Below are 10946 nucleotides of genomic sequence, written 5' to 3' on the forward strand. Positions count from 1 at the left end.
TAATTACAATGAACAATTTATCATGAGAATTTTAGCATGAGTATCATCATAATTGACTTAGATTTTTCATTTCTTTTGTTTAACTCATAAAATATAATATACTAATTATTTTTAAAATAAAGATCGAGAATAAATTCAATCGTAAAAAATCAATTTTGTAAAAGAATTGTTTTTCACTTGTATATATTTTTTAATTCTAGATTTGACACATAATAATACGATATGTAACTCTTTTTAATAGATCTAATAGATGTTGATACCATCTTTTATGTTTATCTCAAATTCATAAATTTGATTTATATAAATCATACCTTTTGTTTTAAAACTTTATTGGAAGTAAATTTGAGAGTCGAAGCTTTTATTGTACATATAAAAAAAAGGGCCTTCTTGTTTCTGGAACTAGATTTGCCATTTTTGTTGCTTGGTTGGTATTTTTTTTATTAATAGGGGGACGGCGTTTTCAGAGGAAGTGGTTGACAAAAGAGAAAACGATTGGTGACAGTTTGTAGCAATATGAAGTTGCTTTTCTAGTTAAAAATAATAAAATAATATTTTGCTTGCCACCTAATTAGGTCACCAATACTTTACTATAGTACTTTAATTATTCATTAACATATATTTTAATCTTCTAAGAATATCTCCAATGAAAAATTGAAAATGAAAAAGAGGATTGTAACTAGTAAGAATGTAGTGTTTGAGGAAGAGAAAAGTTGGGAGTATTGATGTTAGGAATGAAGAAATGATATTGATGATTTGACTTATATCAGTGATGATAAAGACATGATGGTTAATAGTAAGACATTCAGGGTTAAATATGTTTTTTTTTTTTTAATTCTCAGTAAAATTTGAAATTAGTCATGTTTCAAATTTTTGAGCCAATTTAATTCTTCATATTTAGAGATATATAGATTTAGTTTTCTTAATCAAATTTTGTTAAATTTATTTAATGTTTCAAACGTATTTCAAGATTGTATTTAAGTTGTTTATACTGTTTGACATATTTTTATTTTAATATTAAATCAAATACTATTATCAAACATGTTTGAAACATTAAATAAATTTAACAAAATTTGGTTAAAATGATTAAATTCACACATTTCGAAAGATAAATGACTAAATTGATTGAAATTCTTGAAGAAAGACTAAAAAATCAAGGGACCAAAAACATATTTAACCTATAAATTTAGGATGCAAGTTTTTAACATTTCTAACTTGGGAAAATGAGATTCTTCCTTAGTTTTAAAGTTAATCAGAACATGTGTAAAAGAATGTCATTGATATCTTGGAAAAGTTTAAAATATTTGGAGATTAAATATGTAAATTGTTTTAAGTTTTGAAATTAACAAAGATATCGATGTGCAGTTATTAATGACACTTATTTACAGCAAATTATTAGAAGTTTGATGCATTTTTACAACTACAAGCTTCAATGTAATGTTTTATGAGAGTTTATTGTTCGGTATAAGTCAAACCCAACTCAATTATTATAAGTTAAAAAAAAAAATTAAGGTATTTAAAGTTTGGAATTATAAGAAAGGAAATAAAAAATATTTACCTTCTAGTAAAGATTATGATTATGTAGGAGGATACGAAAAACATTCTAAAAATATATTTGGTTATGTTTTCATATTAAACTTTACATTATTGTGTAGACACTTAAAAGACAATCAATTGTTATTCTTTCAATTAGTGAAACATAACTTATAGTTATGTTTGTTTATATCAATCTTTATTGACGAAAAACTTATTAGAATATATTGAACTTAACACTTCATCTATCAAAAATAAAGAAACAAAACATAAAAGTATTTTTTCATAAGATCTTGTAAAAAAAAATAGAAGAACAAGTTAATGTATTCTATAATCTATACTATAATTAGACTTCAATTTTAAAACCTAAGATTTTTGTATCATAAAAAAATATGAATAGAAAAATATATTGCATAAAAAATAGTTAGTTGTTATTATTATGACAAATTAGGACATAAAGAACTTTTTTGAGATAATTTTTTATATTATAAAATTAATAAAATAAATAAATTTATTACATCATAAAAAAATAATTTATTATTGTTATCTATAAATTTGAAGATAAAGAATTTTTTAGTGGTAGGTACAGAATAACTTGTTTTTTATGCAATTAGTAAAGCAGTACAATTACTTATTGTGCTATTGGATAAGGACGTTGGGAACAAAAAAAAAAAAACAGTGGTCCAAAATGTTTTGACTTTCCTCACTCATTTTTTACTAATATCCAAAGACACTATTACAGGGTTAAAAATTCAACCAATGTAAACCTGACTAAATAAAAAATAAGGACCCATTCAAATTTGATTGAATTTCAATATTTACTCTTTTTATTCAAACTTTATTTAATAAATTTTAAACAATATGATGATTCAATAGATAATTAATTATAAATTTTAAATTCATTTATATATTATAAATTTAAGTAGTTTGATAGACTTCACAAATAATTAGCTTTCTTAAAATAGATTTTAAATAACTTTAATAATGTAACAAATAAATTTTAAATATAATTTAATTTTATTAAATTGATTAATAAATAAAATTTAGAGTTCTTTATATATTTACTCAGTAAAAACATAACTAATTCTTATTTATTTAATTTTAAAAAATAATTAAGCAAAAAACGGTTATAAAGTTAAAAAAATAAATATGGACCTAAAAAGTTGAATTCATATGGAATAGTATAGATATATTAATATAATAGTATATACCAGGATTAAATATGTTTTTTAATAAAATTTAAAATTAGTTATTTTTTAAATTTTTGATCAATTTTATTATTCATATTTAGAAATATATGAATTTAGTTATTTTAGTTAAATTTATCTAATGATCAAGTATATTTCATAAATTTCAAGCATATTTTATTATATTAATCAAATTATTTACTTTGATTGACATATTTTTATTTTTAATATTAATTTAAATATTATATAAAACATCAATTAAACATAACAGAATTTAATTAAAAAAATTAAATTTATATATTTAAATTAGGTTAAAATTAAAAAAATTTTAATTTTTACCGAAAATTAATTAACTTAAAAACATAGTTAATGCAGTAGATTATACTTATGTAAAACCATCTTTTTGACCGTGGATATGTGATGGATAGGGTTGTTGCGTCGTTGTCCCAAGAAACAGGGCAATTATGAAGCATGTCTGAACCGAAATGACGTGGAGCTTCATTTCACTCTTCTCTTTCTCTCTCAAACACTCTTTGCTCCATCCCTTATGGTCTCTATAACACCATTCTCAGTTATTGTCTGTTACTTCGTTGTTGGCGTTTAAAGGACCACACCCTCACTTTGTGGTTCTCATTCCTCCTCCATTTTTTCTATGGTTTTTCTCTTTTCCTTCACTCCCCACTCTCCATCACTCACTCTGATATCATACATATAACATCATGCTGTACCTTCACCCACTATAATTCTTCCTTCCTGTTCCTCCTTTGTCTTTCTCCCACAAGTAAGTTACTACCTTTCCACGCATTCTACCATTTTTATCAATTGGGTATCGTCATTTACCCTGCTTCTTGGGGATGTGTTCAACAGTAAGTGCTTTTTTGTGTTTTGAAAAACAAGGGCGTCATAGGGGGGCGACTACGATGGTGTCGGAAATTTCCCTATTTTTTGGTGATCTGTCTGATTTTTCGATGTTGACGTGTTGAGGTTTCTCTTGCGTTGATGAAAATTGTTGCTGGGCATGCCAATTTTGGGCTGATTTCATTGAAGAGTGTGGGATTTGTATTTATGAAAATTAGTGATATAATCTGCATCTGTAGTTTTGAACTTTAAACCTGAAGTCTTTGTAATCAAAATAGTGGTGATATTGTTCGAGTATCAATATTTACTACTGGATATTGAAAAAGGGACGAACAACATTTTCATCTGCTGCAGGGTTTTGGTTATCAACTGACTTCAAGAGTTTTATGATTATATAAAAAATAGAAATTGCGCTCATTCAATTGTTTAGATCCGTGTATTTCAAACATTTGAATTTTCTTTCGTACTTTAAATTTGCAAGTATATGTGATCAGAACCAAAACTCTCCATCAATATGTTGCTTTGAAATAAGACGATTGATTAATGGGAATTGAGACTTGACCGTGGCACTTTATCGAATAGATGTGTTTATTGGAGTATAGGGTGCAGACTGTTGCATAAATTCTGATATTGTCGTGTTTGAAATAACTCTTACCACATGTGGATAGGCAGAATTAATTAGAATAACCATAGAAGGCATGCTTAGTTTTGATTACTCTTTATTGAGCTGTTATTTCTATAAATAATCCACTAGAAGGTGGTATTGACTTCACCAATACTTTAACCTGTCCAACATACTCTTAAGTATGTATGAAATGAAACTCTTTCATTTATACCAGCCTTGATTTGATGATGATGATGATCCAGTCATGATTAACGCTGATGGACTTCTGATTATTTTTTCTTTTTTTAAATCAATCCTCAATTGCATTTTTTAGAAGACAAAGCATACCTATTTTCCTTTTTCTTTTGATATTCCTGTGGCAGAGTGAAAATTTTGGTAAGATAAGTACTCATTGTAAAATGCTCTAGTTCTATGTTAATTCTGACTTCTTTCTTTCAATGTTTGTTACAGAATTGAAATATTTCAAGTGAAATGAACGCCGCGCCTATCTCATTCTTCCCTTGATCTTTCCAATGGCACTTGCTGCAAACAAAGTTTCAAGCAGTCCTATTTTGACTAAAAGAACAGCTCTCTGTAAATCACATGAAAAACATTATTTTTCCTCATCAACAAGGATCAATAGAATACAGTTTTCAAGGTATAGGCTGGAACATGGACATCTGAACCATAGATGTCTCCACACACAGAGATCAACCATATTCAGTGACTGGTTTTGGTTCATTAATGGAAAACCAGTTGGTTTTATCTCCAAGAAATCTTCTATCTCATGTAAATCAACAGGAGCAAATAATACTGAAGAGAAAGAATGTATTAGAACATATGATGACATCACTGATTTAACTAGGTAAGAAAATTAGATAAAGATGGTACATCTGTTGAAATTTTTTCTGCTTCCTAATTCTGAACCTGTACCCCTTTATTATTGTCTTTCAGTTGCCAATTTTATTTTATGTCAAACTAGAAGATATCTTTCATACCCTCACAATGAAATATCTGAGATTCCAATTTACATATTAGAGATCATTTCATGTGTACAGGCCACATACCAAAGACGATAAAAATGATCACACTCTTGTTGTTCATGGCTTGGCTGATGCATGTAGATTTGTTTGTAACGATGCAAAGTTTCTCTCACGGTACTGCCACTAACCTATTTTTGGCCATATACAAAAAATATGATTTTTATTGGAAATTTACTTCCACTACTTCTCATGATTCCGCTTTTTATGAATCATCACTATACATTCAATTACTTAAAAAAAATAACTTTTTTATCTGGTTTAGAAATTTTAGTAATCAAGACATGAGGAATTGTAGCATGGAATGGAATATCTAGCAGACTTAACCATGGGCTCTGATGTAATTGTCGGTTCCTGTAGTTGTATAATTTGCATCATTAACTATTTCTCATTCAAGAAATAACAGTAAAAATTAATTTGTCTTGATGCAAAAAATAATTGTTAAATACTTGTTTCGTCAGAGGCATAATGAGGCTTGATGCTCGTGCACGCCAAGATGTTGCTTTTCTTGGAACCGAATTTCTCAAACTGGATGGTTAGCTCTCTACCTAAACAATGTATTATTGTACTTTAATTTTTTATTTCACTTTTTCCATGCAATGAAACAATTTTTCTTAGTTAATGATGATGATTTTCCAAATATCTGCACTATAAGTCATTGCATTTCATATACAAGGACAGCAATATCCTCCCTGTCCTTCCCCTCTTTCCAACAAAAAGGAAGGGACAGAGAAGTTAAACGATATAGGCAGTTTATCAAACAAACATCTGTAGCTCAAGTATATAATTCGATCATAGTGAATGGTGATTACTTATTGTAATTCTTCTTTCACTGGATATGTGATGAATTTCTCTTCCAATGATTTCCTTTTCTTAAGTGGAAGGTTCAAGAGATGCAACTTTGTATATAATATATTCACAATGACCCATTATGAGGTCCACTAACATTTACTTTTAATTTGATGCACAGCTCGTGCTAGAGAGGATACTGAAAAAATTGACCGTGATGTGAAGGAAAAAGCTAGCTGGCTTAGTCGTATTGCTACTGTCCGTATCATCTAGATCTTTAAATTTGCTGGTTGAAGATGAGAGTAGAGACATGTGTTAAAGTTATTTTTTAATTTATAGTATTTGCTCTTCAGTTGTTGAAGGATAAAGCTCAGTCCAGATTGAAAAATGCTGCTGATGAGCATTGGAGTGATGGGGCTTTAGAGGTAAATTTGTTCATTTAATCGCTTAGTTTTCATCTATAAGATGCTATTTGTGATCAGTTTGGTAGTATACAATCATTAATGGTAAAAATTGCATAATTTGATATTTTTCTTTTCTATTATCTTGTTTGTACTATATAAGATAAGATTAAGAGTAAAGGCATTAAAGAGAAAATTAGATGGCATCTATTGTGGAAAAAATGGTTGAAGTATGCTTAGGGAAGATTTATAAAATTATTTGTCATGATTTTCATTAGAACATTTTGGTGCCGATAAAAGACAGAACATTTTGGCATTGTTTGATCTATGCAGTGTATGTATTGTAGCATACTCCATTGTTATTGTTTCCCTGGCACTATCATTGTTGTTGTTTTTGAAACATGTATTGGGTTTGTGATTGTCAATGTTTTTTCTTGCACTATTATTTGTGTTATCATTTAGAATTATTGTTGAAAACATTTTTTCTAAATATCTTAAACATGGACCTGTTTTTCTCTTCCGTTGACATTAGTATTTTTATTTAACAAAGAACTAAATTCATTTGTGGACATAAATGATAAATGTAAGACAAGGTCTTTTTCTATAAAATAAATGTGAAAATAAAATATGTTGATACTGTGCATAATGTATTAAGAAATAAAGTTCATCCATAGCAGTTATAGTAACTTGGGGCAACTATAGCCTTTTTCCACGCTCTCAACTTATAGTTCAAAATTATTTGAAAAGAGGAACATCAAACCATTTGATCTCTAACATATTTTTGTTTTAACTTATGTTTGCACTATCTACACGGAATTACTGTTAGTTCTTGTCGGATTGACCAAAATCAATATTTGAGGAGATTTTAGGGCCCAAATGTTTTAAAGTTTGCTCGAGTTGTTTTTGTTGGAGTAATTTTAAAACATTGAATGTAATTGAGATGTGTTCCCGAATTTTTTATGGGATTAATTTTAATCTCAATCATAGTCTTTACATTGGAAGGGGTGCCAAAGTGAGAGGAATTGATTGGGGCGTGTATCTTAAATTTTATATCATTATCATCTGATCCCAATTCTATGTAAAATATTTATATACACACACAATAATATATGTGTAATGCCATATGTTTCAGTTTAACCCTTCAAAACATATACTAAATAAAATGATGCTTTTATCTTTTTTAACTGAATATAGCAGAGCTGCTTAGTATAGAAACTCAGTTTGGTTTGCTTTCTATTGTATGGATATCTGGATCCTTTTGCAAATTTACACCATTAAAATTCAAGAGTGTTTGATTACACAAAATACGTATGAACAGCCAGGAAATACTAGACTTCTATTGACATAACTCTTGAACTGTCAGGCTGATTTACGTCTCGCGGACTTCCGTGCTAAGCAGCGTGCAATGGAAGATGCCTTTATGGCCTTGGAGGTGATAGTTTATGCTCCAAATGTTTTGTGTTGAACTTTCTTGTGTTTAATTTTTCCAAATTACGAGTTTGTGATCCCTGCTAGCAAGCATTATTCTGCATATGCTATAGTAGTTGATAAACGTTCTAATTCTTTGCTTATTTCTAAATATCATGCTCATTTTTTTATGCTCCGAAGGAATAACTCTACTTTCTACTGTTTGTAAATTTTGCAGCTTATCAAAAACATCCATGACAGGATGGTGAGCAAGATGTATAACTTGTAAGTCAAGAAACATTGAATTCTTGCTTATATATGCATAATAAGCTCTAAAATGTTTCATATGATGTTGGCATGTAGTCCACTTCGCAGAGATAAAGGCTCACTTTCAGAAAACAATGTAAGAGGTCGAATAATGCTTGAAAAGAATGGAAAAACCACAAATTCCTTTCCAGGGGATGTGACCACAGAAAGGATTGCTGCTCTTCAGGTCTTTGTCTTTTCCATTTTGTTCTAGTTCTGTTTATATGTAACGTGGTCCACATACATCAATCATATTCTAAATTTTTAAGGCGTGCAGGAAGCATACTGGAGTATGGCATCAGCACTTTCTGAAGCAGATGGAATAGATTACACTAATCCTGAAGAGGTTTGATTCTCCATTAAATTGCTTCTCTGATCTTAATGATTATTTAAGTAATTACATACTCTTTTGTACTGGGAGCAGCTTGAGTTGTTGATCAGAACTCTTATAGATCTGGATGCAATGGACGGTAAACAAAGTGTATCTTTGTTGGTAGAGTGCTCTAGTTCCCCTGATGTCAGCACTAGGTATGTTTAACATGATATTACAATCTTTCTAGGAATGGATTAAATTCTTTAATGTGCAGGCTTAAAAGTGAAAAGCCATGTTTTTCTGTGTCAAATTCTTTGTTTTTATGGTATGTTTGGAAGGCATGAAAGTGGAAGAAATAAAAAGGGGGATGGGAGGGAAATAACTAATTTTTCTTTTCTTCCATTGTTTGGTAGTACTTAAAAGGGTAATGATGAAAAATGTTGTGGGACCCACCTAAATATTCAATCCTTTGAAATTGGAAGGAAAAACAACTTTTGTAATTATAGGATATATATATATATATATATATGTTTAACTTTCTATCTCACTAATCAAGATACAAAATCATTTCACTTTCTACTCCTTTTTTTTCTCTTTCTTCTTGGAAATTTTTGGCAATGTATAACTAATAGGAAGGTTATTTTGTTAGTGGTTCCATACACCGTGATGATTTGGTTGGCTTCATGATTGATTTTGTATTCTTCATGTTTAGCATCTTTTCACCGTTCTGTCTTAGCGCTGCAAACATTCTCAAATATTGAACTAAAATTTCGTTCACATTGAGTTATGCAATATTTGATTTAAATAAGATTGTAATGAAAAAAAGATGAATATATGATGCAAAGCTTCTCGCGAATTCTCTCTACTTCTAAAGATATATACGGTAATAAAATTCACTTGCAAAAGTAAAACTACCATAGAAAAAGAATGCAAGAATGCAACCTTAATCAATGCCTTAATCATGCTTTTCCTTGTTTATTTTCATTTTCCTGTTGCCTTTTTTCTTGACTATGTGCATGTGTGTCATGTGCATTTTCTAGGCGAGCTTTAGCCAATGCACTGGCAGCCGCACCATCCATGTGGACTCTTGGAAATGCAGGGATGGGAGCCCTACAGGTAAGTGATTATAATTTTATTGCAACAAGTACTTTTCACACCCAATATGGCTTCATTTTTTATTTTTTCCTTTGGTTTCTATTGCAGAGACTGGCAGAAGATAGCAACCCAACTATTGCTGCTGCAGCATCCAAAGCTATCTATGAACTGAAAAAACAATGGGAAATAGATGAAGGTGATAGCTGGAGGTTTATGATGGATGAAAACACCACCATGGAAGAAAAAGGAAACAGAGAATCTGATAATAAAGAAGATAACAAATGAGAAATAATTGAAACACTGCACTGTACAGCATAGTTGCCTCCCAAATATACTAACTAGTATAGGATTAACCCTCGCAATCACTGGAAACAAAACTATTGCTAGTGCAAGATGGCAATGTGTTGGGTATGTGCATCATAAAATGCAGAGCTTTCCTCATATATTCATAGATCATAGATGCATATTTGTGATTATACTTGTTTGTATGAAGGAGGTTTCCGTACTCTACACATTGCTCAGTTGCTCTTTCATCTGCTACAGTACAGCACTGGGTTTAGGCCGTTCATTGTCATGATATTTATGATGGAGGCACCTTAAACGCTGCATAGTGGGGTTTTGTTTGTAGTAGTACAACAGTACCAAGGTTGTTTAAGCATTGCAGAGCAATTTCTTCCCTTGATGTTGATTATTTGAACATCATTAGATTGATGCTTGGGACAATCATTCTTGAAATAAATGTCTGTCAAAAACTGGGGTTTTGTATCACCCCTTTCATTATGTTACTGAATATTGAACATAATTCCCAAGAAAATTGTTGATCATACTGCCACCGTTGCTGATAAATCATAACCAGCCACTTCGGCTAATAGGGTAACAATCATATCAGGTTTTTGAGAATCTCTTCAACAAATTTCTGCAACCTAGAAAAAATAGTTTCTGAAAAGATTATGAATAACACCAGTAGGATATACTTTTTACTATTACTTGAAAGACAGCATGAAAGTTGACCACAGGATTACACATTCTATGAATGTTATGCAATTATCGTTATTTAGAATAGCTTAATTCATCTCACCCCCTGAATGAGTTGCTCTGGGTTCATGTGGGACAGGTATTGTTCTGCTATGTCATGGTTTTAACATAATCCTAATCATGGTTCCGGACTAGTAAACGTGGCCTAAAGTTGTCTTCACCATTCTTTAATTTCATTAAGGCATCAGTTGGTGAGATATGATTTGATTATTTCACTAACAATCTCTTTGCATCTTAAATCCAGGAATGAACTTTTCAAAAGCTAAAGAAAACCCGGACCTAAAAAGCAAAAGCTGTGCGAGGCATGACCCTGATCCCACATTACATTATTTCCAATCTTTATTCATACAAAAGACCTTAAATCACTGTCACAGCCTCCCA

At 30.2% G+C, this 10946-nt stretch overlaps 1 protein-coding gene across 3 annotated transcripts; it reads left to right on the forward strand.

The window, feature by feature from the left end:
- Positions 1 to 3200: 3200 nt before the first annotated feature.
- Positions 3201 to 10354, forward strand: LOC114193333 (senescence-associated protein AAF, chlorolplastic). 3 transcript variants are annotated; one of them, XM_028083080.1, is made up of 13 exons: positions 3203 to 3498; positions 4651 to 5044; positions 5238 to 5336; positions 5681 to 5754; positions 6190 to 6266; positions 6362 to 6433; positions 7773 to 7841; positions 8055 to 8101; positions 8180 to 8309; positions 8400 to 8468; positions 8547 to 8650; positions 9476 to 9551; positions 9639 to 10354. In XM_028083080.1, exons 2-13 carry the CDS (start codon positions 4713 to 4715, stop codon positions 9813 to 9815), a joined length of 1326 nt encoding a protein of 441 aa, XP_027938881.1. In that variant the 5' UTR covers positions 3203 to 3498; positions 4651 to 4712; the 3' UTR covers positions 9816 to 10354. The 3 variants fall into 3 exon arrangements, with proteins under 3 accessions (XP_027938883.1, XP_027938881.1, XP_027938882.1); XM_028083081.1 differs by having other exon boundaries at positions 3497 to 3583; XM_028083082.1 differs by lacking the exon at positions 5238 to 5336 and having other exon boundaries at positions 3201 to 3498.
- The last annotated feature ends 592 nt before the right edge of the window (positions 10355 to 10946 follow it).

Source organism: Vigna unguiculata, chromosome 8 (assembly GCF_004118075.2).
Source record: "Vigna unguiculata cultivar IT97K-499-35 chromosome 8, ASM411807v1, whole genome shotgun sequence".
Classification (NCBI taxonomy): domain Eukaryota; kingdom Viridiplantae; phylum Streptophyta; class Magnoliopsida; order Fabales; family Fabaceae; genus Vigna; species Vigna unguiculata.